This window comes from Podarcis gaigeae, assembly GCF_964106915.1.
Source record: "Podarcis gaigeae genome assembly, chromosome: 3".
Classification (NCBI taxonomy): domain Eukaryota; kingdom Metazoa; phylum Chordata; class Lepidosauria; order Squamata; family Lacertidae; genus Podarcis; species Podarcis gaigeae.
This window is the reverse complement of record NC_139680.1, coordinates 24392366-24419060: the sequence shown is the minus strand read 5'-3', so window position 1 is coordinate 24419060 and position 26695 is coordinate 24392366. Positions and strand designations below refer to the sequence as shown.

Here is a 26695-nt window from a genome sequence, read left to right as displayed (position 1 = left end):
CAGCTTGGAAGCTGTTCAGGTTTTTTTTAAAAAAAACTACTTCATTCAAGTTTTGCAGTACTGTGTATTCTGGAGGGTAAAGGTAAAGGGACCTCTGACCATTAGGTCCAGTCGTGGCCGACTCTAGGGTTGCGATGCTCATCTCACTTTATTGGCCGAGGGAGCTGGCATACAGCTTCCGGGTCATGTGGCCAGCATGACTAAGCCACTTCTGGCAAACCAGAGCAGCGCACGGAAACGCCGTTTACCTTCCCGCCATTTAATCTACTTGCATTTGACGTGCTTTCGAACTGCTAGGTTGGCAGGAGCAGGGACCAAGCAACATGAACTCACCCCATCGCGGGGATTCAAACTGCCAACCTTCTGTTCAGCAAGTCCTAGGCTCTGTGGTTTAACCCACAGCACCACCCGCATCCCTATTCTGGTGTGTACTGAATTCCAACCCACACATTTCATTGGGAGTAGTGGAAGAGGTGGGTTTGCTCCAGAATGTGTATCAGCCTGAAATCCTTCACCATCCGAATTAGATGCTGCAGAGAATACCTTTGTGTCTCCTCAGGTGGTGAACAGCAGATTATAATAGGTCTTTGCCAAACTTGTGATGCTAAGTAAAGGCAGACAGGGCTTCTTTAATAGTATTCACCAGCAGGTCACAGAAACACGAGAAGGGTCTGTGTGTGTGTGTGTGTGTGTGTGTGTGTGTGTGTGTAGGGGGTGTATTCATTCTGTAATGCTTTCTGTCTCCAAGTATAGCCATTTTTTAATGCACAAAACAAAGTATAATGATTTCTTTATAATTGGAGTTAACTATTCTTAATTCAAGTACTTATTACCTGGCTAATTCCAGAGTGTTTCTTTCATGTGCAGTTTTCATTGATGAAAATTATGTCACTAAGGCTCAGCAATTATTTATTTTATGCAGCCGTATATTCATGGGTGTTTCAGGGCTCTAAGAAAAGGAAATAAGTTTTAGAGGGTAAAGTGTTTGAATGGGGAAGCCCTAATGTTTTGAATTAACCTAGTACAGTTAAAGTAATTCAGTGTCATGCAGATATTCACAAATGTTAGTAGGCAACTCACTCTCATCTAGGTTAGTCATTGTGAATAGGCGAGTGGACATTTATTTCTATATATCTTATCTTTTTTAAAAATAATTTTTATTAACCGGCCAATCAAATCAAATCACATCACATAAATTCTGAATTACAAAGCCGAATTTTAAATTTTATTGAGGGAACCCATATCTCAAGATCCGAAGGGGGATTCTGATCATCTTCTTGCCACTGCGTTAATGTCCAAATCAGTCCAGACAAAGTTCATAATTCTATCCAGTCTTATCTTGCTGTTTCCACATCACATCTTGTTCATATATTTTCTCTTTTTTCTTTATGATCTCTTCTGATAGTCTCCTTAAGCTGATAAACACCAATAATAATCCTGTGTGAATTTTTCCGTTCTTCCAATCCTCAAATCGAGATGGTTTCCATATATCATTGCCTTCATAGATAACAGCGCTCTTTCCATCATTAATTACAGAACTGTTGTTCTTAAGTCCCACTGAGGAGTTTCACCCACAATATAAAAACAGCTCTATTTCTCTATTTCTCCTCTCAAACTTAAGTCCTCCGACAGAACTTCCCAATATGGCGACGGAATTTTTAACTGCATCATTCCAAAGCCCTTATACATTCCACGTTCTTCTTAAAACATGCTTTGGTTCGAATGTTTATCTCCACACAGCCTTAAATCCACAGCTTAAGTCCTTAAAATGACATTTCTGACTTGTGGGGAGGGATTCTTGTTTAATCACATAAGGGAAAGAAAGGAAAGGTTTTTTCCCCTCCCCCATCAGTCCCTTTGCCATACCGAGTCTTGGCGTATCTTCTCATGATTTATACTTATTTTATCAGAGATCTCTTCTGTTAGCAGTCTTTACTCCCCCTTCTTCCTTGAAATATGTGCTTTCGCTTCATCCAAATTGTTTCTTTTGAAGTTCTTGCAGCTAGTGGCGCGGATCAGAGATGGCGTCCAGGAGCGCCGAAATCCCACAGGAGGGCATTGTGCCTAGTGCCCCCATCCCCACAAATTCGGGGGTGGTATAGAGCACAGCAGGCAAGGGCAGTCCCCCACCACAATCTGGGGGGGGGGTAGGGAGGCTATTTACTCCCATCACAGCCTCCAATTTACCTCGTGTGGGTCGGAGAGATGTTACTGTCAGCCATCTTCTGATGCGCCCCTAGTGGTCCCTCTATTTCTATATATCTTATCAATATAATATATGAGATGAAGAAGGTTCATACTCCCAGTAGAGAGGGATGAACTTCTGCGTGCACCCGGACACAGACATACTCATATACACCTGCCTGCCTTGGTTTAGCATGGCTTGGGTCTCTCTTGACCTTTGGAGAAGAGCTCTTCATAAAACTCCACTCCTTGCAGCAAAGTCTTCTGAGCACATTTAGATTACCAGTTTGGGGAGCTGTAGTTTCTTATTCTCCCTGCTCAATATACAGGAGGAACACTTCCCAGCCTTCATGTTAGCAATGCATTGGAAGTTCAGAAGAGCCCAAAGTTTCAGCCTCGCCTACCATTTCCCCCCTTTCCCCATATATACTCTACTCTGACTAAACCCACAACTTGACATCTTTAGGAAGTTTTGGAAAGGGTCCAAGGCTGTCTCCAACAGCCAAGTTATAGTGATTCAGATTACTCTTAGGTCAAAGAGGGTGCCATAGCAACACATGAGGCCAGGTCGGCTGGGGTTGGGAAGAAGGGGGCAATTACAGTAAGTACAGCCTTAGAGCTCACTTCCCTCCTACAATCCCTTTGTTTGCCTTCCACCTTGGAGAACAGAGATACATCCACCGTGATCACAGCAAGTGAAGTCACTTGACAGCCACAGTGGCCACTCAAGTCTCTTTCTTCCTGCCTGCTGGAAGCTGTAAACAGAGACATCTGAAGCAGCAACCGAATGGATCAGCAGCAAGTGGTGACCAGAAAAGGTCAGAGCAGTGGGATGAGTGGACAGAAAAAAGGATAATATTATTCATTCATTCCTATATACCATTTAAAGCTGAAAATGGGCTTCTAAGTTGTTTGCTACACACACAAACACACACACCATTTACACAAACATTAAAATACATTTATATTTCCTTGAGCGCGCCAGCACAGAAACAGATGCCATTGCTTCAGCTCCTCAGCTAACAAGTCCTTTCTCATCTCTAATCCCACTATCCCTGTCCCATTTAGGTACCTTTGTGCATTGGCAACTTGGAGGGCAAAGAAGGGGAATAGGCTCTTCATTTTATCCAGCTGCTCTGCTGCTTAAGAAATGTGGGAAAGAATAAAAGGGCATTGAGAGATTTATTTTTCAGGGTTGGTACTGGTGTTTTATTATTATTATTATTATTATTATTATTATTATTATTATTATTATTACAGGGAAATCTAGATTTTTCTTTTAAAAACCTATTGGGATGTCAGTTCCTTTATTTTGTGTAGCACGGAAGGCTGCACTTCTGTTTTGCTCAGGAAAAAGAGGTCCAATTACACTTTCAATGAATCCTCTAGAGTCTGAATGGCACCCTAGATTAGAGACGGTTGCCATTCACACGATAGCCAAGAAACTGACGTCATCATCCATTAGATCAGATCCTGTGAGTCCCATAAAATGATACTTCAAAGTCAATCCACTGAAGTTATAATGTGGCAAGACTGTATTCTCTGGCTTCAATTTCTGCCAGAATCCACTACTTATTTGTATTGCGCGTTTGCAATAGTTTTCAATAACTATGTTTTCTCAAACAAATATGTCAAAAGGCTATGGAGAAGCCAACATAAAGTATAATCACGGAAATGTATGGCTGCTCTTGTGAAGATTGCTCTCCCAGCTCAGATGCTAATTTCCTTTTGAAAAGTTTAATAAACTGAAAATTTGAGAATTTTAGAATATTCCAATCATTCTGTTTTGTTTGCAGAATTTCACAGCTGCAAGATCTTGTATAACATTGAGCAAAAGAATTAATCAAACTCTGAACACAATAGAAACACACTTAATTAGAAGTCATTTGGGGGGTGTTTATTGGGCATTAGATTTCCCTGAAAACTAATGAGGAAAGTTATTAAATGTAGAAGAATCGAATGCTTCTGTAGCATATGTCAATTTTTGCTGGTGATTTTATATTTTGCACTTTAACTTTTGAGTCATGTTGATTTCTATGAAAGAGAGTTAAGCACATGTTGAACTGAATCATACCTGTACAGCTCAATTCTCATAATTTACTCATGCATTCTTTAGTAGGATTTAGTTACTGAGAATGACTTAAATTTACAGTGCAATGTGTGTCATATTAGCTAGACTGAGCCCTAAAAATTATATCTGTGACACCATCAAGTAGCCTGCTAAACATTTGGATAACCTAATTGGTCAAAATGCTGGCATCCATATGTTTCAACAGACAATCTCTGGGGGTGAAGTCAAATTGCTGGAGAATGTCAGCGTCTGCTATGACTGCAGAGACCAGAAACTCGTAATTGCTACCTCGCATGCTGTTTTTAGTGCCGTAGCATCACCAAAGTGATCTCTCTGGGGCACAGTGTGCAGTGTCTATGGAAGTCCTGGGCTGCCCAGAAGACAAGATCCCCCTCGCTGATGTGAGCCAAATGAAAGTAAAGTAATACATTTGGCACTAGCTTGGTGACAAGGGTTACTGGAATGTGGCATACAAGATATCTTAGGGATATATCTATATTTGTGTAGAGTTTACTCCTTAGCCTTTTCTTCTCCTGAAGATGTCCCCACCAAGGCAGTGGGTATGGATTTTTCCTCAGAGTTTACTCCAAAGCCTTTCTCACAAATAAGTATAGCTGCAAGCCAGCAGAGGTTTAGGATCAGAGTTTTCCTTCTCCTAGATAGGCTACCTTCTTAGGTTGACAAGGCCCATCTGTCCCTCATTTCCCTCTAAAGCACATGCAGAAACTGCCTTCTTGACAGTTGGACTCACTGTTAGTCTCGTCCGCTCCATCTGCCAGAGTCTGTATTTGCATGCAAGTCCCTAACTCACTGAGGGTTTGAGACCCATCTGCTGCCCTCCCCTGGTTTAGCTAGCCAGGTGGAAACTGAGTGTAGGGTGGGGACTGAAGGTGGACCAACTAACCCAGAAGGAGCCTGATGTGTCCCTCACCAAAGGTACTACTCTGCCTCCAATAATTAATTCAGTACGGTGTAACCACTACACCACACTGAGAGCCAGTGTGGTGTAGTGGTTAAGAGCAGTAGACTCGTAATCTGGGGAACCGGGTTCGTGTCTCCGCTCCTCCACATGCAGCTGCTGGGTGACCTTGGGCTAGTCACACTTCTTTGAAGTCTCTCAGCCCCACTCACCTCACAGAGTGTTTGTTGTGGGGGAGGAAGGGAAAGGAGAATGTGAGCCACTTTGAGACTCCTTTGGGTAGTGATAAAGCAGGATATCAAATCCAAACTCTTCTTCTTCTCTTCTACAAGCCAGTGGTGAGATATCTCCAGCCCTGAATCTGCCAGGCCTCCCCATTTGGCCCACAACAGCCATGCTCACCTGTCCTGTGGTTGATGTTGTATATTATATAGACTCTTTGTAAACTGTTTGCTAAGTGACTGTAATTTAAGTAATTAAGTAATAATTGCAGCGCCATTTTTTCTTTGTAGTACTTTAAGACTATTGTTGCATTTCTCCTATCTGACTGATACGTGTTCTTTGTGTTCTGTCAACAGATCAGCCATACTCATGGTCTCCTCAGCACTTCGATGAGGAATCATATTCTCCTGTTTCAAGGAACATGAAAGGATTATCTGGCAGTCACAACCAGCCACAGCTATGTTCTGCTCATACTTGTGGTTTAGCATCCCCTGAAGATTGTGAACACCCCCACGACCATCTTCACCATGGCCAGGAGTCAAGGCAATCATATCTTCTCAGCCCCACGGAGAGCTGCCCGATGGACCACCATCGCTGCTCGCCGCGAAGCTCCATCCATTCAGAATGCATGATGATGCCCATGGTTATGGGCGATCATATGTCCAGTAGCACTTTCCCCAGAATGCACTACACCTCACATTACGATACCAGGGACGATTGCACCATGTCTCATGCTAACACTAAGATTAACCGGATCCCTGCCAATCTGCTGGATCAGTTTGAGAAGCAGCTTCCTCTTCACAGGGATGGCTTTCACACTCTGCAGTACCAGAGGACCTCAACGGCCGCCGAACAACGCAGTGAAAGCCCAGGGAGAATACGTCACCTTGTTCATTCAGTCCAAAAACTTTTCACGAAATCTCATTCTTTGGAAGGCTCTTCCAAGAGCAATGTCAACGGGACAAAGGGAGATGGCCGAGGAGATGACCACCACCACGGACATCATTCTAAACATAGCAAAAGAAGTAAAAGCAAAGAGCGGAAACCTGAGGGCAAGCATAAAACTGGGATGAGCAGTTGGTGGAGCTCCGACGACAATTTGGATAGTGATAGCACTTACCGAACACCTAGTGTTGTAAACAGGCATCACCCGGACCATATTTCTCATTGCTACCCTGAAGCTCTTCAGGGACATTTTGGGGACCTCTCATTAAAGACTTCTAAAAGTAACAACGATGTGAAGTGCTCGGCCTGTGAAGGGCTTGCGATGGCCCCTGATGGCAAATACATGAAAAGGAGTTCTTGGTCTACGCTTACAGTAAGCCAGGCTAAAGAAGCTTATCGCAAGTCATCTCTTAACCTAGATAAGCCTCTAGTTCATCAGGAAATCAAACCTTCCCTGAGGCCATGCCATTACCTTCAGGTAGGAGCTAAATGTCTCATACACACACACAGACACACACACACACACACACACACACACACACACACGGGAACTCATTGTTATAAGACCACTGGAGGATTGTTGTTTTTTATGTGCATGCCTTAGCCTTACATGAGTTATTTGCTGTCAAGTTCTCTAGTTTTGCACCTTGGAATAAAACATAAGAACAAGATGTTCAGAATAATCAAAAAGGAAAGAGTAATCAAACTGGTCATGTAATAGATCATCATTTAAACATAATCCTATTATCATATCACTGCTTTAGTAATTTCACACACAAAAAAGCTTCTTCTTTTCTGTTTCTTTTCTATTTTCTATTCTATTTTTTTAAGTTCATGGTATCTTCAGCTGATATCTTGTTGTATTTATTTATTTTTACAACCCACAAGCATAGACTAGTGATGAGGAGCAGCACAAACCCACTTCCTGCCCTTTCACAAGCTGCTAATCACCAAGCTCCTCATTGGCTTCCCTGAGTGGAGTCTGTGGGGTCTGGGATCTTCCACTGCTGCTGTCTTTGAACAGTGTGCATGTTGCATGCATCTAAATTCTGCCTTGCTCAATAAGGGATAAGTACAAACAATACCTACTACGTTCAGCTCACCATGTACAGAATCCCAATACAGCTGGAAGTGGGCAGGTAGCTTGGGGAGCTCAGAGAAGAGAAAGGGTGCTTAACCTTTTCCCCGCATGCCTCTCCTTTGCTACAAATGGCCCCTGCAGGATTTTCTGAATGCCCCGGTCCTCCTGCCTTGATTCTTCAACTAATTTTGCCTTTCCTGAAGCTGCTTTTAAAGATGTCATTCAGGCTTTGTTATGCGCACTTGAGTGCAATGCGTAGTCAAGCCCTTCGTTACATCTATTTTGTTCTGATATCAGACGTTTCTTAGGAAAAGGAAATTATAGGAGCAATTCTATGGCTACTTAATTGCAAGTTCCATGGACATGTCTGCCCCCACTTCCCAATAAAGTCCTGAGGGATAAATTGACATGACTCAGGTGATTCATAATCAAGAGGCTCTCCTATCTGAAGTAGTGTGCATGTACATGAAAGCTTATACCCAGAACAAACTTAGTTGGTCTCTAAGGTACTACTGGACAATTTTTTAATTTATTTATTTTGACTGTGTCAGACCAACACAGCTACCTACCTGAATCTAGATCAGGGGATGGCAACGTAAGGCCCATGGGGGTCATTTAACCACCCCATGGACCCCCGCCGCCCGCTCGATTCACAGAATTTTGAACATATATTTTAAACAATAATATTAATAATTTTATTATTTATACCCTGCCCATCTGGCTGGGTTTCCCCAGCTACTCTGGGTAGCTTACAGCACATAAAAAATTGTAAAATATTAGACATTTAAAAAATCCCGATACAGGGTTGCCTTCAGGTGTCTTCTAAAAGTCAGATAGTTGTCTATTTCCTTGATATCTGATGGGAGGGCATTCCACAGGGCAGGCACCACTACCAAGAAGGCCTTCTGCCAGGTTCCTGGTTTAAGTGTGAGTTTTGAAAACAACAGTGCACCATCCTCTTAATAGTAAATTTGAACCCAAAAGAAACCTACACTTCAAATTGTGATATTTGAATGCTCATTACTGGGACAAACAATGTACTCAAAGGCACCGTGCACAACAGAAGATTACAAAGTAGCTGTTGGAATGCTAAATCATACATACAGTATATATTCAGCATTATTCTGATGTCATAATTCAGAATGAAAGAACTGTCAATTTAGAAAATAAAAAAATGGAAGGTGGAATAAATGGGCTGAATCTAGCAGAATTATAGGCGTCCACAGAAATAGTTTGGGGAGTAGGGGCAAGCTCTTTGATGTGCAGCTGCAGATTGCTGGCTTGAGTATTTGCAGTCTTTCTACAACTAAACTCCATGTACTATTACATGTTGCTGAAGAGAAACAACAAGGAGGAACGTTGGGTTGTGCCTGCTGGTGATTTATTGTATTGCATGAGATTATACATTTCAGAATGAATTTCCAACAAATTGCTCTGTTTGTCCATTTAACAGTAACAGTGTGAGGCACTTGAAAGATGTACGGCTTCAATTTGTCCACTGAACAGCATTACTGTGAGAATCTAAACCAAATTAAAAATCCTTAAGGCTGAAATTCTGACCCTTTACACCGAATCTGCTTTGGTTGTGGTGAATGCCTGACATAAGGCCTGAAACCAATGCTTGTCTGTCCATACAGTAAAGGAAATTATAATGCAAAATGGATTGGAATCTCTGAGGGTCTGGGGCGAAATGCTCCATAACTTTCATTTGTAAATTTCCCCTTGGGAAATGTATTCAACCTTTACTCTATGGACACTCAACAACACTCGACCAAAAGCCAGGCAATCAGTTCAACTCATGGTTGAACATATACATGTCTTCCACCCTGCCCAAAGTGCTAAAGGATCATTTACCTGTGCATGGTGTAACTGAGAAGGAACGTGCCATAAGGATAGCCATAACAGTTTGGCATGGTCCAGTAATTCAGTGAGTCTCATGTTGCCTATGGCACACAATAATAGATTTTTTTTCTTTGGTAAGCAGGTTGGTAATGAGTCCTCAGCAAGGTTATAAGCAAATACAGGCAGCCATGTAGATGGACTGCTCATAGAACTATTCTGAGGATTGGATGAACAGCATTTTTTCTGTTGCATGGATTGTCTGGGTGCTTTAAGTTCTACATCCACTGACATATCTCTTTAATTATGCTAAAGGTCTCCTCATTAGCTTCCCTTGGGTGTTTCATTATTTCCAGAAACACTTGTATATGTGCTCTCCTTCCCATTATATCCAACTTCACAGATTGCACAGCTTGGGTGACAGATTCCAGGATCAAATAATATTTGCTTATAATCACAAGACAATTGATGAAAGTTGATGTTTGTGATGTGCACAACATGAAAGTTGTCTTGTCTTCATGTCGCTTAATCTAGTGCTAATTGCTTGAATTGCAACACAGTGCTTATGTAATTTTCTGTCTACACACAGATACTCTTGTATTTTTGAGTGCACTATATTTTACATAGCTTTGGTATGTTGGATATTAGATGCCATCACTGGATGTTCTCACGGGAAAATTTATTATGGCTTTAATTGGACCAACTGTTGTACAAACATCAGTTACACAGCTAGGATAATCTATTGTGTGATTAATTCTGTGAGATGAGGAGCAGTTGCCTTCGTATACAGTAGATTGTCCTGATTTGTGCTTGAACCCATATTCCTTTCCTACCATAGTTGAACATGGTTGTATTCTTGTCCAATTATCATTGAGATCCAGTCCAAAGTCAGAACTAGTATTGAGACTGGAAGGAACTCAATAAACTCCTCATGTACAGATGTATTTCCATCACTTTCTTTCACAAATTGTACACCTAGAGACAGTTGTTCCACACCAGAAAGACCTGCTGTTTCATCTTCTAAAACTGAGTACCTCATGCAAGCATTAGCCTTCATAACAGTATCTTCCGTCAAAAGTTGGCCACACCTTGCAGATGCTTGGCCCAGTATCCAAAAGTTCATGCTTTTTTAAAAACAAAAACAAAAACAACCAACCCCTGCCTCATCATGAAAACTGTAAAAGGTCCACCATGTTACCTGTGGAACTGGTCTTACCATGAAGAGCAAGGTCCTGTAACACACAATACACAATGGTTGATATTTTAGAGTGTTTATTTTCTTTTATATTGCTTGCATATGGCATATTAAGTTGTTGTTCAATTGACATCTTTTTCCTGTTCGTGACAGAAAGGAAGTTAGAAGCATCTTCATGTGAACCACTATGCCATCCATTTGTGAGTGCTCTCTTGTAGCTTTATTGAAGTCTTCGTACTTGGTACAAACTTTGGCGATCAGTGTGCCCCATACTGCTCATAAATTGCAATGACGGCATATAAAACAGCAGAGAATTCTAGCCAGTGATAATATTTAGGAATATTTAGAAACCCTTGGACCCGTATTATCATGCCTGAATTGATTACTTTCTGTAGGAAATCCAACGATCACATTGAGAGCACATTTCCTAACATAAAGTCAATGAACGTATTTTTAAAGTAATGATCACTCAATAATAATCAGACAGATAGTGATTGTCTTGAACCTTTCCAAATATAAGACATTTTATAGCACGCAGAAATCTCTGGGTTCAATGTACATGCATATTGCATATGACATGAAGGGTTAAAAAAACACACTATAGAATACAACTGATGTTCAGTCTTAAGTTTGCATGTGTTTTGAAGTGGTTTGTAACTATTATGATGCAGGCATTGATTCTGTCATGAGTTTCGCATGCTGGACATCAAGCACTATAATGTCATACAAAGTCCTTTGTGTGTTAAACTGTATATATATATATAAAGATTTAATATCTGGAACAGGAAATGGCTTTTAAAAGAAATTATAGATATCAACACTTGTTACAAGTAGGTAATTAGAGTAATTTTTCCCAGTTAGCAGATGCAAACTCTTCAGATGGGAATTTTAGGCACCAATAACTATTTACACAAGCTAAAAGGCACTTTGATGATTTTCAGTGCAAGTAGACAGATTTTTGCTGCTGATCTGGAAGAGAGAGAGAGAGATGTGTTATAATAGCCCTTTGAAGTATATTGCATTATACTTCAAAGAGTATAATAAGAGTATAGTAAGAGAAGAATTGCCATACTGAAGAGGCTGAATTCTTAAGTAGCATTTCAGATATAAAAATGGCCATGATCTAACTGTGGGACAAGCATATGAATTTAATTTCTGTAGGTGTGTTGACATATGTTTGTAGCTTGTTTCTAATGTGTGTCCCTGGTGGGAGCATCATACAGAAAGCCAAATAGGAAAGACAGCATATGGGTGATTCATGTAAAGGTCTATTCATACTATATTAATACAGTGGGACCTCGGGTTACAAACAGAATTCGTTCTGGAAGTCCGTTCTTAAACTGAAACTGTTCTTAACCTGAAGTACCATTTTAGCTAATGGGGTCTCCTGCTGCCACCGTGCTGCCTCGTGATTTCTGTTCTCATGCTGAAGCAAAGCTCTTACCCAAAGTACTATTTCTGGGTTAGCAGAGTCTGTAACCTGAAGCATCTGTAACCTGAGGTACCACTGTATAGAAAATGCAAACTTTATTGCAGATGTGGCTAACATGGTTCCCTCTAAATATTTTGGACTACAATTCCCATCATCCATGATCATTGGCCACACTAGCCGGGCTGATGGGAATTGTAATCTACAATGTCCAGAGAGCAACCCCTGCTTTATCAGGTGCCCAAAGCAAGCAAACCTGCTCCCTTGCATTAGGACACAATTCATGCCAATTAAAAGCAGCGGAAGCTGTAGTTGAATCGGATGTGGGTTCCATAAAGCATGTACAGTATCAAGCAATATACAAGCAGCTCCTCATTTATGTGGGGGTTAGGTTCTGGGCCTCCACATGTGTAACTAAAACTGTGTATATTTGGAGCACCCTGGAGAGTCCTCCTGGCTCATGAGGTGACCTTCCCCAGAGCCCAGAGTGGACATCTGGTGCTGAAGAAGGCAGGGAGTGTCTCCCTCCTGCTGTGACCAGCTCCCCTCCCTGCTGTTCTCCCAGAATACAGAGAGAAATGAAAATGGCAGAACAAAGAGAAACAAGACGAAGGAGTCTTAGGCTGCTGGGGAAGGAATCAGGCAAGGAACCTTAGAGACGGGTGGGGAGACAGGGACCTCTGGCTCACTGGGGCAAGACCTACTGGCAAGAGTTGCTGTGATCACTAGGCCTGTGCTGTATGGGCTTCTTTGAATAAAGTGTTAACTGACACTGGGTGTTTTATTGCGGACTTGCCCCTGACTCCGGCCCCTGACAGGAAGCTGTTCCACAGCAAGCAAGTTGAGATGACGTGGATTTGCACAAAGGCCATTTTGATAAAGGCCATACAAATTACCTGTGTTCTAGAGAGGAATACTTGTAGATTAGCTGAGGCGCAGCGGAATACTTGACTAAAATTCAGTTCAACACTTCTGTTCACTTAAAGTAAAAGAGACATAAAACTTCCTTGCTGCACTTGTGAAAATGTTTGCAGTCCTATATCAGCCTAGATATTCTCTATTGCCTGCCAGCTGAGAAACAGCATAGATGCAAGTGCTGTTCTAACTGCTTTATAAATCGGAGATTAATTAAGTGTGGATGTGATTATGAGTGAATCTGAGTGTATATGTGTTACATTAAGTGTGGGTGAGTGGTAACTCCCACCTCCCTGTGGCCAACAGCCAGCTATGCAGCCCTCAGGCACAAAATAGTTGCTTGCCCCTGATTAGGGTCAAACCTAGGATGATAAAGAACCATTTATGTAAAGAATCATTTATGTATATCTACAATGAGCACTGGACGTGTGCAAATGCAGGTCTAGATGCAGCACAGTGCCATTTCCAATCTTGCCTGGACCTTAGTTCATTCTGAATTATGTGACAGTCCTTTGAATTATATGACCACCATGTAATTAGACAGTCATAACTGCTTGATAGCTTGCAAAGTTCATCATCACTCTCATGTTCTCTTCAGTACTGAGCTGACATCCACTGATTCCAAATATAATGCAAGGGAATTAATTGAGATTCTACTAATCAGGCAGGTTTTTCAAAAATGACACAAAAAAGTGTAAAACTCTCTATGGGGTAGTTTTAGAATTGGTACTTTTTTTTGCAGCAAAATAGATTCCTAGGCAGCATGAATAGATCTTCCCTTATTAAGAAAAGTCATTATTCATGGTGTCCTAGCCTTTTGGGAGAAGATTTCAGACCACCAGCAACTCTGTTTCAAGATGCTAACTTATTTTCTGTATTTATATAACTACCCATAACACAAAACCTATCCTCAATTAACATTAAGTGACTTGGTTCCAGTGCTCTCCGTGTACAAGTGAGACAGACATGCACTTTTTTGCCTAGTAACTGCAACCATTGATCAGGGTCAGGGCTGTTACCCAGAATGGATAAGGTATCAGTCAGGTTCTGTAGTTCCTTTTAGCTCAAGGAGGGCCTCACGTGTGACACCTTCAAGGTATCCAGAAACATCAATATGCACCTGGATGCATATCTTATTGAAAGTAATACAAGGCTGGGAGGTACTATCAGAGGCGGAGCTAGCTGCTCCGGTACCCAGGGGCAGGGGCATGGGACCAGGGCAAGCATCACATGGGGGCGGAGCGAGCCACTGGGGGCATGGAGCAAGCCGGCCATGCAGGCTACTTTCTGGGTGGGGGTGGCAGCCGCACCGCTTTGCCAGCAGCCTTACTGCCTTCCCACTTCCTTTTTACAGCTCAGGGGAGGCTTCCCCCGAGAGAGCCAGTGTGGTGTAGTGGTTAAGAGCGGTATAATCTCGTAATCTGGGGAACCGGGTTCGCGTCTCCGCTCGTCCACATGCAGCTGCTGGGTGACCTTGGGCTAGTCACACTTCTTTGAAGTCTCTCAGCCCCACTCACCTCACAGAGTGTTTGTTGTGGGGGAGGAAGGGAAAGGAGAATGTTAGCCGCTTTGAGACTCCTGAAGGGGAGTGAAAGCCGGGATATCAAATCCGAACTCTTCTTCTTCTTCCCCCCCAGGAGCAGGGGACAACGGCGCGTCACCTGCCCACAACTCCCCCAAGCCGTCAAAATGAAGGGGGAAGGGGAGGAAGGCCGCCAACAAGGTGGTGCAGCTCTGCCCCTTCCCCCAACAGCTCAGGGTAGGCTTGGGAGTCGCAGGTGGGTGGTGCACCGAATGCCACTCCCCTCAGTGATGACACCCAGGGCAAACCACCCACTTCCTCCGCCCTGGGTGCTATTTACTCTTGGGTGTGTATCTGTTTCATGTGCTCAGTCCAAGAAGTGCTACAAGCATGGAAGACTGCTTCTGTTCCAGTGTATCTCCTTAGTTGGTTCAGGACAAAGAAGAAAGGGATGGAGAGAAGAAGGTTTAAGGGACGAGAAACAAACCCTGCTTTGCCCCACCCTTCATCTGAATTTATTCCAAACAAAACTCTAGGGGGGGGGGAGCTAAGGTGTAAGCAAACTGTATTTCTTTCCTATGATTCCATTAATGTTATTCCATATTTCAGAAAGTGAAAATTTGGACTGAAAAGTTGTTGAGCTTTTTTCACCACTTCTGATATGAGTTGCCATATGTCCAGATTTTCCCGGACATTAAAGGGACTCCCACCTGAACACAATTCCCAATGGCCAAATCCTGGACATGTCCGGGATAATCCGGACATAGGGCAACCCTATTTATCAAAAACTTGGCCACTCATTAATTGACAATCGCACACCACTGCAATTCATTCACCAAGGCATCGTGAAGTGTAGTTCCCAGATGTTTGAGCCTTCACTCTAGTTTCTGACTTTTATACATTACGGCCATATCAGAATGCAGGTTTCCTGGGTCTTAGCATTCATTGGTTTCTCTGAAAGCTGCTAAAAGGCAAATCAAGATTTCCATTTACCAAATAAAAATTTAACATGGTTGACAATGTACAGAGCAAGTTGTCGCAGCAAATTGATGTGACGAGGAGAACCTTACGACACATCTGCATCTTTTGTGACACTGGGTGGTAGAGTCTCCCCATTCTGTGCCACTACGGCATAGGTTGGCACTTGTTAAATACTTCTTGTCTGCATTCACCTCACGTCAAATGCAACAGAATGGTAACGGCTTCATACCTTAACGGCCCGATTAAACTGTCTCTTTTATGTAATGACGAATGCTTATTCCTTCTTCATCATAAATGTTTGTTCTTCAAAGGGTTCCATAGCAAGATGAGATTTATTTCTCTTTTGTGCTTGTTGTAATATACTGTACCAGGTGCCTCAAGATGAATGGGGAGGGTACCCTGCTGGTGGTAAAGATGATGAGATTCCCTGCAGAAGGATGAGAAGTGGAAGTTATATTAAAGCCATGGGAGATGAGGAGAGTGGAGATTCCGACACTAGCCCCAAAACATCACCAAAGGCAGCAGTCCATCCGGAGTCATTGTTAAAATCTATCGGACAAAGAGCTCTTGGAGACCACCAAAAGTAAGCCTCTCAAAGCTTTTTCCTACGTTTCATTAATGTGAGTTTCATTGACTCAAACTACATTTCCTTCTACAGTTTCTTCATATTCTGCCACAACTGAAAGAAAATGTTAGCTGTACTTATTCTGAGTTTCCCCATTTAAGTGGGTGGTTCTATTTCTAGCAGAAGAAAAAAACAACACCCCAATTCCTGTGCCCTATAATAAATAGCAAACATCTTATATAGTTTACTATATTTCTAACAGAAAAGATCTATCAGCTGTGAAATAAAACTGTCAGTAATTGGAAAGACAATGGCATTTTTAGTAAAGTGGAAAAACAGAGTAGCCTTCTATTTAATGTGCATCCCTTAAATATATCCTGAAGAACATATGAATATATACAAATTAATTTTTCAAGCTAGGAAGAACAAGATGTGATGGGGAGGGGGCAAGCCCACAGGAAACTAATTTTTCATTTATATATTTAGCATTGTGTTGTGTGGGATGGATTCAGCTTTCCTGTCATCAGCTCTTCCTGTTTCAGTATCTATAAATTGACTGTGAACATGGTAACACATAAATGTGACCTCTCCAGGGCTCAAGCTTGGACATTGTGTATGGAGGTCATAGGCTGCCCAGACCACAAGTGCCCCTACTCTGCCTCACTGATGTGGTCCAAAGGAAAGCAGAGTAATATGTTTGGCACCAGCTTTGCTGCAGGTGTTGACAGAGTATAGGCTTACAAGATGCCATCCAACCATCTCAGGGACTCCGGATTTGTGTCTGCTTGCATCTTAGCTTTTTCTTCTCCTGAAGATGTCCCTTGCAAAGCAGTGGAGGTTTAGGATCAGAGTTTTCCTTTTTCTAGATGGGCTACCTTCCCTCACATGCAGAAATTGCCTTCTTCACCATTGGGCCCACTATTGGTCTTGTTCTCTCAATCCACTGGAGCCTGTCTTTGCATGCAGGGGATAGATTAATTGAACAAGAGGGGGATGTAGCAAAGCAGAGTATATGTAAAGTTTAAGGGGGAAGGTATGCCTAGAACTTCTACATTCTCAAGCAGCGGTCTGTTCTCATATGCAGAGGGAGGGGAGCTGTTGAGTCCATCTTTCTCTCATCCCCACCAGAGGAGATTCCCCAGGAGTGGAGATTCAGTCTTTGAGCTCAAGCCAGAGACAGGGAGCATGGAACCTGAAGCCCTGAAAAATGCTAAGCTTTAGGCCTGATGGCTGTCTATTTTAAAAATCTTGACTCCTCATTCATGGGCATGGAATCAAGGAAGAGTAATCAAGGCACAGAAAGTTATTAGGAATTGTTTGGAGTTTGGTCTTTGTTGGGGCAAGTTCCTTGGATACAGTCAGCTGTCCATAGTCCTGCAAGGTGTACATTATACCATCTTACTGAAGCCCAGGGAACCCAATAAAGAATATCTTGATTTCCATCTTTCAAAGTCTCTGTCCTGTGCTATATTTCTGCCCATATCCACAGCACTTTAAAAAGCCCTATTATACCAACAGAAAGGTTATTGTGTAGGAGGCTACGATGTTGAGAAGCTAATGACACAACGGTTTTTATTTCAGTTTCAGGGCCTAGTGTTTATTTTTCTTTCAGATGGTCATCTCAAATGAACTAAATGTTAGTGACAGAAGAGATTGGGAAGAGGGGTTTTTTGTTTGGTTTGGTTGCTTGGAAAAGACAAATTCTGCCCTTTATGAATAGCTCTCCTCGGAAAGAAAGTGAACTACTATCTTTCTCTAAGTTTCGTTTGGAAACTTAAATCACTGAGAGGCCAATTCCACCAGATATTTTATATACGGTGGAATTCAACACCACGCTAATACAACAGTCAAAGCAAGCACTCACCCAACAAAACAATCTCCCTTTTCCTTCCCCACATGTGCTGTTCTGGGCGTTCTTCTGACCCTCTGGAACCTAACTGGGGGTTGCAATGGGATGAAAGGGAGAAAAGTCCTGTTGTGCCAACAGGACTTGTGCTGGTTCCTGCTCTCAGGAATATTTAGTTGAATCCAGCCCTTAATAAAGTTTATAATTATTACAAAAGTCCAAAATAATAGTCAACAAAAGGAGAGATTGCTAAGCACGAATGATACATCACATGGGCTTTATATGCTAGAATGTCTTTTCTATATTTCATACAGTTCTTAATGTGTCATACTGTGTTTTATGTATTTTGTTTCCTTTCCTCCTTCTCTACTGGTTATTGACTGAAATAAATACTAGCCCATGTCAGAGGTAGAGTTCATTGGTAAATGGTTACTCCTGGAAAGAAGTTGTCTTCTAGAATTTAAGAAGAGCAAACCCTCCTCTGTTTATCTGAGAGAGCAGCATTTAGGGATTCACAACATAATCCCTGTATGCAGAATGAATAAGGCAAAGGCTTTTAAATAGAATTATTGAATAAACTAACACATGTAGTTGTGTTAATGACAATCTGTACACTGCAATAATATACAAAATACAATATAGATTATGTTGATTGCTTAATGTGTCATTTGACGCAAAAGAAAAGCTAATTCTTCCTAAATTAATTTTCACAATTACCAGCCCTGTGTTTTATCCTAATAGAATCTTTCTTGAGTGTTTGCTTCTGTAAGGATAGCATTATAACATGAAGAATGGTAAATGTCTTTGAAGGAGAAAAATTAGAAGAAAAAGGTCTACCATGGTTCAGTGATTAGTTTCATAGAATGAGGTGGAGAAAACAAGCTGCTCTTCTCCTACAGCAATCTCATTTTATTAACTTAATTTTCTATTACCCAGCTTTTTTATAGAAGAGGGAAACATGCAGCTGCCTTCCTAGGTACAAAACACTTTCATTTAATTTGACACAAAGCCTGATATCATCTAGTCAGACCAAAAGCGATAGTTGCAGGATTAGCCAAAGTTTGGGCTGCATATAAATTACCTTGAATTGCAGGTACTTCTAAATGAAATACTGTATGGAGTTTCTTTCATTGCTCCTGATTTCTCTTTGCCATACACCCTAATATGGATTATATGTATATTTTCTGTCCTCTGCTATGTAGAATATATTCAAATATTATCAAATTCATTTTACAAAAGTTTGTTTATATTTATTTATTTATTTTACTCTATTTATAACCCATCCTTCATATAGATTCCAGGGCAGGTAACAGTAGTGTTGGGACGTGGGTAGCACTGTGGGTTAAACCACAGAGCCTAGGGCTTGCCAATCAGAAGGTCAGTGGTTCGAATCCCCACGACGGGGTGAGCTCCCGTTGCTCAGTCCCTGCTCCTGCCCACTTAGCAGTTCAAAAGCACGCCAAAGTGCTAGTAGATAAATAGGTACCGCTCCGGCGGGAAGGTAAACGGCGTTTCTGCGTACGGCTCTGGTTTGCCTAAGTGAGCTAAGTGGCTTAGTATGCTGGCCACATGACCTGGAAGCTGTACGCCGGCTCCCTCGGCCAGTAAAGTGAGATGAGCGCTGCAACCCCAGAGTCGTCCGTGACTGGACCTAACAGTCAGGGGTCCCTTTACCTTTTAACAGTAGTGTTAAAGCAACCAACCACAGTAAAATGCAGTTCAGATAATCTAATAAAACCAACTCTATGATGATATGATTTCTAACGAAATCCAATAACAGCAGCAGAAAATGATAGGGAGAGGGCAGCTATCATTATGGAGTTCATTATCTGAGCACCAGCCTGTTCTGGGCATGTAGGTTTAGACTTGGCAACGCAGGTTAGAGCCCAGGCTGCAGTAGTAGCTAGGAGTCAGTTTTGCCAATTTCAACTGGTGCGCCTTCTGCAGACCTTTCTGTCAAACTTAACTGGAATGCTTTGTTTTCTCGAGGCGATTCTAGTGTACCATACTCTGCCCTTGATGATGGTTCAGAAGCTTCAGAAGTAGGATAATGCAACACCTTCTCTCCCCATGGGAACTACCTTTAACTGGGAGTATATTACAGTAGCGCTCCAGGGTTGACATCTGCTCCCCAGTTGGTTGGGTGCAATTCAAAGTACAGGTTATGATACCCTAAATAGGTTATACATAGAATCCAGAGATTCTGACTCAATTAAACTTTACTCACGGCCTACCTCTTTTACCTGGGCACCCACTTATCATGCATTGTCAGTTTCTTTAAAAGCCCACATTTAATGTAAAATTATATTTATAATACTGCAAAAGAATGATACCCCATGCCATACTCTATTTCCGCAGCATAATTTTATAAGTCTATTAACACACATATATTTTTATACTGTTATATGCATTGTTTTATGTATCCATTTATGTGCTGGTTACTTTAGGAAACCTGGAGTGCATATGCATATAATAGTGCTTATAATCGGCAATAATTGTTCAGATTTTTAGTGGGACTAGGGTGCGGGAACCAAATCCTCAATGAGATGATTATTGGGCAGGGAAAATCCATGTGGGTAAGCTTGACATCTGAAATTTGGAAAATTCCATCCCAAGTTCTAAACAGCTTGCGGCCTTCATATTTAAATACCACCTTCTTTTGTAAAGCGAAGGCCATCTCTAATATTGAGGTTCTCATTCATGTACCGAGTAAGGACGGAAAAGGCTTCTAAGCAAAATAAAGAAGGAGAAAACAAAGTACAAAAACTGGAAAGTGACAAGGCTCCCCTTACTTTGCTCTTAAAGATGGGACATTTCATTGTTGCATTAAATTGAAACAAACCTTTGATAAATTCTTATTTATTAAATCTAGGTTTCACAACGACCAAGGTTTTAGTTGTTTTTTAAAAAATTATCTGTTGCAATAAAATATAGTTCCAGTAAGTGTTCCACCCTCAAACTTTGTTGATCTGAAGGGCATGATAATAAGAGAATTAAGCTAAAGGGAATTTGAGTGCCTTAGTTCACAATCTGTGGTTTTAGAGTTTGGGTCAATTATCCATCTCAGCAAGCACTCACTTTGATACTTATATGACCGGTGGGAGCAATAGAAGGTGAAAAGAATTTTCTAAGCAATATGGGTTATTTTCCTTAGAAGAGGGATCCACTGAGAATTAAGTCTGTCTTTGGAGACTAACCTTGAGGAATGAGCAGGCAAGTGTGCATTCTGTCAGTGTTTCCTTCTGGTTGGTGTGGTACACGAATGGCATTTATGTTTTGAAACTCTGGTAATCATCACCCTCATACTTACAGGATCGCCTCTCCTGGTATGTCCAACAGAGGACCCTAAGGTCCATGAATAATAATAGCTTAAAGGTCCTGGGCCCTAAGGAAGCCAGACTATCCTCCACCGGGGCCAGGGTTTTTTCAGTGATGGCTCTGACCTGGTGGAATGCTCTGTCCCACGAGACTAGGGCCCTGCAGGACTTGATCTCCTTCCACAGGGTCTGTAAGACAGAGCTATTCCTCCTGGCCTTCAATTTGAATTAGCCTGATCTTCTATTCCCTTTTCCACTTTCCTCTTCTATGAAGAAACCCTTTCTGGGACCCCACATTTAAATTCTTGCTGGTCTCCTTGCTGGCCCTGGTCTCCTTGCTGGCCCTAGTAGGACCAACTTGGCCAGTTAGCCCTGGTGATCATTTGATGTCTACTGACTGGGGTTGTTTTTTTCCGGGGGGTTTTCCCCTCCCAAAATGACCCCTGAATTTTTGAATTTTATTGATATTGATGCTGCATTTTATGTTGTACTTTGTGCTGTTTTATGCTGTTTTTAAGTCACATTCTAATCAATGTTTTAAATTTGCTGTTAGCCGCCATGAGCCTGGTTTTTAAACCGGGATGGGTGGGGTATAAATAAAAAGTATTATTATTATTATTATTATTATTATTATTATTATTATTATTATTATTATCATCATCATCATCATCATCATCTCAGCAGTGGCTAATGCTCCTTGGGGCTGGTAGGCCAGAAGGCAGGGAGGCCAACAGTAGGGAGTGCCACAGCCAATGATAGGCAGAGTTTTAAGTAAGAATGTGGGCAAGTGGAGGCTTGCTAAGGGCAACTGAGGTTGGTGCACCAATCTCTCTGATATATTAGACAACACTGTCATAGCAAAAGAGATGGTGCAGAATTCTGCTTTGATTTGAATGTGGGCTGAAATCCCAATATCAGATTGCAGATTCTACTCCAAGTTCACCAATCTATCCTAGAATTTTGGTAGGCAACAATTATTTTTAGGTTTGTTTTTAATATTTACTCTGTGTGTGTGCGTGCACGCGCATGTGCATGTATGTATGTACACACACACCCAAATGTATACCACCTTGATTTTTTAATGGTAAGAAATAAATGCCCCAATAAATAAACATGTAGTTTATATTCTGGCATCTGTAGAAACTTTCCAGATTCCAGCTATCGCTGTACAAAGTGTTTTAAATGACAAATTTTGCTAAACTGTGCTAGAAAGTTTACTGATTGTCCATACAAGACTCCTGTAGAATTGAAGCTTTACCTGAGCTACCAAAACAATTAGTATAATGAGAGCGTTATTAGAACTGACCTTAATAATGCTAAGCCATTTTTGTGGGTAAACTGAATAAATTTAATCTGATTCAGAGAATTTATAGTAACTGTTAGTTTCAGCATGGTGTGATGGAGTTAAGAATGGACCAGAGTTGTGCTCATTTCTTGTGTGCCGCCTTCAGACAAGCAGCTCTTGCTGAGTTTAGCGGAAGCAGTTGGTTATGCAGCGCTAAAAATGAATATAACCCAATGCAACCTCAATTAAGAAATTAAGTGTTGATAAAACAATTGAAGCCTTCAGTTTACAGAGTGAGTATGTGATATGTTTTTAGTGCAGGCAATGGAAGCTTTGTTCACAGGGAATTGTATTTTTAGAGGTATTCACAGTTCCTTTTGTAATATGCCTCTTTGGGATATGAGCTTGCCAGTTTTCTCAACCGTATTATGTTCATTGGAATTCACCTGCTTTACCTCCATTTGGTCTCCTTTGTCCCCCTTTGAAGCACAAGAAACTGTGCAAGTATAATGCTATTTGTTACTGCTTCTGCATCAACTGGATAAAGCTGCAAAGACATGGCATGTTCTAAAAGTGGCCTTAAGGACAGACTCCATTTGGGCTGAATGTTGGAGATACTGTTCATACGCTTACAAGGCAGCACTTGCTGAAGTCGCAAATGGAATCAGGGAAATGTTAGGATAAAATACATGTAAAAGGCACTTGGTGTCATTTTCTCACTTTAAGAATTTGAGTTGAGGCTAAAGCAGATAACAGTTTTTAGTCACGCTAGTTATTTAGTGACTCTTGTTAACCTGGTTTCCACTTTCCATACGCTCATCACTATTTACTAACCATTTCTGAAATGCAACAGTTTTTGTGGTGCATTTTGAAAGACACTTTTGCATTGCTCGAGCAAAACTAAAGGCCTTTCCCCGCCCCCCTTACAGTAGCTGAAACACAATATTCAGTAATGTGGTAGAAATTCCAGACCCACTGTATTTTATCATTTCAATTGCACAGGGACAATCCTATACAAGTTTGGCAATTTTAGTCAATGGAAGAAACGTCCTCCCTTTGACCATTGTGGAATTTAAATGTGGGTTATGGTTTCTCATTGGCTAAATGTTTCCCCCAAATGGAATGTCTTTTCTTTGATTGGCCTTTCACCATCAATGTGATTATGTGCCATCTTAATCCTAAGCATTTATACTTGGAAATAAGGTGTGCTCAGTTCAGTGGTAGTTATTTCTAAGTATGCCTAGGACTTCAGCATTCCTATATGTATTATGGTAAATCTGAATGAGGAAGAAGGTCCTTAGGCAATATTTTAGTTTAGTAAGGAACAATTCGCAGTTTTAAAGTGTACGTAAATCATTCACCACATGCTATGCAGCAGGACAATAAAGAGGTTTATTAATTAAACTGAGTGGCTGGATTGCCACCAATGACAAGTCAATGCCAAACTTTTAAAAGTTCACCTAAGATATATCTCATTTAATATATGCATGCAGTTTAAGATTAGTTTGCAATGAGATGTCCTCTGGGGTTGCACAAGGATCAGCCCCGGGTCTGATGCTGTTTAACATCTTCATTAATGACTTGGAAGAAGAAGTGGGCAGCTCACATCTCGAGGGAAGCATTGTGAATGATTTATATGATAGGCTACAAATTAAAAAATGAGCTCAGCATACTAGAGAGCCTTACTGAAAAAAAGAAGAAGAAATGTTGGACAGATTCAAATGCAAAGTATTATACAACGGAGAGAGAGAAAAAGATCCACATTGCAATAAAATGAAGCAGGAGGCTAATGGCTTGCAGATAGCATTGCTGGGAGAAACATTAATAGTATAGGAAATGGAGAGCAAGCAGGGAGGGGGGACCATCATGGCATAACAAATGGATATATAGGTTGCCGTAACGATCATTGTTCACTTAACGGTTTAATTTGTTTAGCACCAACATAATGTGAAGTGAGATGTTCATGGGGCTGGTTGTAAGCATTGGGAAAGGCTTGAGAAGCACTTGGCACCAGCCTCAAGTACACCCCGAAGTAGGATGCCAGCGAGTTTGAAAGGAGTCTGGTCGATCCGAGTGCTTCAAATCTCCCAAGTATCATACATGCTGTTAGAGGCTGCAGTAATGATGGCAAAGTCCAGGGACTCATCTTGAGCACTTCCCACTTGGACCAGACAATTAGAGCTCTTAAGTGCTGACAGTGCCAACCATATGCTTAGGAGAAGGAGAGCCTAAATCTAGACTAAGCTCTTCTCCATATAGGAGACTGGGTCTGTTAAGAGCTGAGAGCAGATGTGTGCAGCTGAGGCCTTTCCAGCTGGGTCAGGGCCTGTGCCTGTAGTAGGAATAAGAAACCAGAGGCCAATTTTTCTGTGGTGTTCCCCTAACTTCGATGGAATCCTAGGGGGAAGCTTCTGGGGGAATGGGCACTGGCCTCCTGTATCACGGGGTGTTCTTTCCACCCCCTCGCTTCTTTCTAGCCTTAGTTTTTCATCCTTTGTTTCCCTCTCTATCTTTCCTTAATAGTCAGAGCTACCTGCAAGCGGCAAGTGATGTGCCCGGTGGACACAACTTGGATCCGTCAGCAAACTACAATTCCCCCAAGTTCCGATCAAGGAATCAGAGCTATATGAGAGCAGTGAGCACGCTCAGTCAGGCCAGCTGCATCAGCCAGGTTGGAAACATTTTTTATTTTATTTTCAGCCTGATTTTCTAAGCAACATCAGCAACAGGAGTTTGTCATATCACCCAAGCTAGCTACCAGCTGTTCAGCAGTTGTTGTCAGCAGTTCCATGCCAGAGAATTGAAAACATGTCCAGTTCCAAAGGGCTTAAACTATTTGAGATGGCCTAATGAAAAATATTTAGCCGAGACCATTTGCCTAAGTGTGGAGCTTTTCTCGTGTGCACGTGAATCACATCTTGTAGCTGAAACCACCAGAGTCTCGAGCCTCTTTGACCTGTCTCATACACTACAGTTTTTCAGGCAGGGATGAGGAACATGTGGTCCTCAAGATGTTCTGGACTCCAGTTCATTTCAGGCCCAGCCACCATGGCCAATGGGAGGGACAGTTGTAGTTCAGCAAGACCTGGTTCTAATGTGTGCATTTGAAATGTTCTGTATATGAACTTAAAACATATAACAGTAACAACAGGTGGTTTGTCTGGAGCGAGACACACCAGTAGCCTGAGTTCGGACAACGCAACGAAACAACAGTGCGACAGCAGGACCGAAGGAGAGGCAAAGTGGCTATGATCACCTCTCTGGGGGCACACATACTCATGTATTCACATACTAAACCGTGGTTTGGTTTAGCATTATGTACAAACCAGGCCACAGTATGGAAGTGGTAAACAGTGGTTTGCAAATGTAGGAGTTACTTACCAAAGAGCACAAATTGGCTGCTCTGTGATGAGTATACACTTGGTGGCAAACACTGGTTTGAATGTGGCACTCTCTGTGAAACTGCCCATTGAATAAGTGCCAGTGTTGCGTCTTAGTTATGAAATTTAATTGGGAGTAGCTAGCTTGCACAGTTTACATCCCACCTTTTTGAGGGTGTGAGATAGGAGGAAGTAGAATAACAGTAAGCTGCATTTTTGTTACACTGAATTTTTTAAGGGGGGAAGCTGTATGTGTTGTATAGGGCAAACCTTTGGCGTATAAAGCTAATGAGTGTTAATTTGTGTGTTTCTTGTTTTTGAATGTCTGAACACCCCCCCACACACACACACACACATTCTAGGGTAAGAAATGCAGGAAAGTCATGTAAATTGGAGCAAGGACTTCTTGGTCTATTTCATTCAATGAGCCTTCCTATGTCGCATAATCTTCTACTGATTATGATTCAGTTCTAAGGGGAAATCAGATGGCCTGTTAGCATGCATGGATTGTCATCTCAGAGATTCATGGCTTGAAAAAGGCTAAGAACAGCTGTGAAATGTTCTGATTGCCTTGTGGCAGGCCCCTACAGCTCCTATACAACAAGAGAACCAGGACAAAATTGAGGCTAGCTGACAGCAGGCATAGACATTCCAGGGCTGCACTTGTTCACAAGTTCATCTCTGCCAGAACTTGAAGTTACTAAAGACAAGTAACTGCTTCCCAGTGCACTTTTCCCATTCCTTCCTCTCCCTGGTAGCATAAACATCCAAACAAAACGCAGGTCGTGCTGTGGTCTAAACCACTGAGCCTCTTGCGGAAGGTTGGCTATTCGAATCCCCTCGACAGAGTGAGCTCTCGTTGCTCGGTCCCAGCTCCTGCCAACCTAGCAGTTTGAAAGCATGCCACTGCAAGTAGATAAATAGGTACCGCTGCAGCGGGAAGGTAAATGTCGTTTCTGTGTGCTCTGGCTTCCATCACAGTCCTCTGTGCACCAGAAG

At 41.8% G+C, this 26695-nt stretch overlaps 1 protein-coding gene across 11 annotated transcripts in view; it reads left to right on the top strand.

The window, feature by feature from the left end:
• The window catches only part of DLGAP2 (DLG associated protein 2), a 395404-nt gene that overhangs the window by 305811 nt on the left and 62898 nt on the right, over positions 1-26695 (top strand). For all 11 annotated transcript variants that reach the window (XM_083730087.1, XM_083730088.1, XM_083730083.1 and 8 more), the window contains 3 exons: positions 5753-6819; positions 15675-15886; positions 24840-24987. In XM_083730087.1, coding sequence (XP_083586213.1) covers positions 5753-6819; positions 15675-15886; positions 24840-24987 — 1427 coding nt within the window. The remainder of the gene's footprint in view (positions 1-5752; positions 6820-15674; positions 15887-24839; positions 24988-26695) is intronic.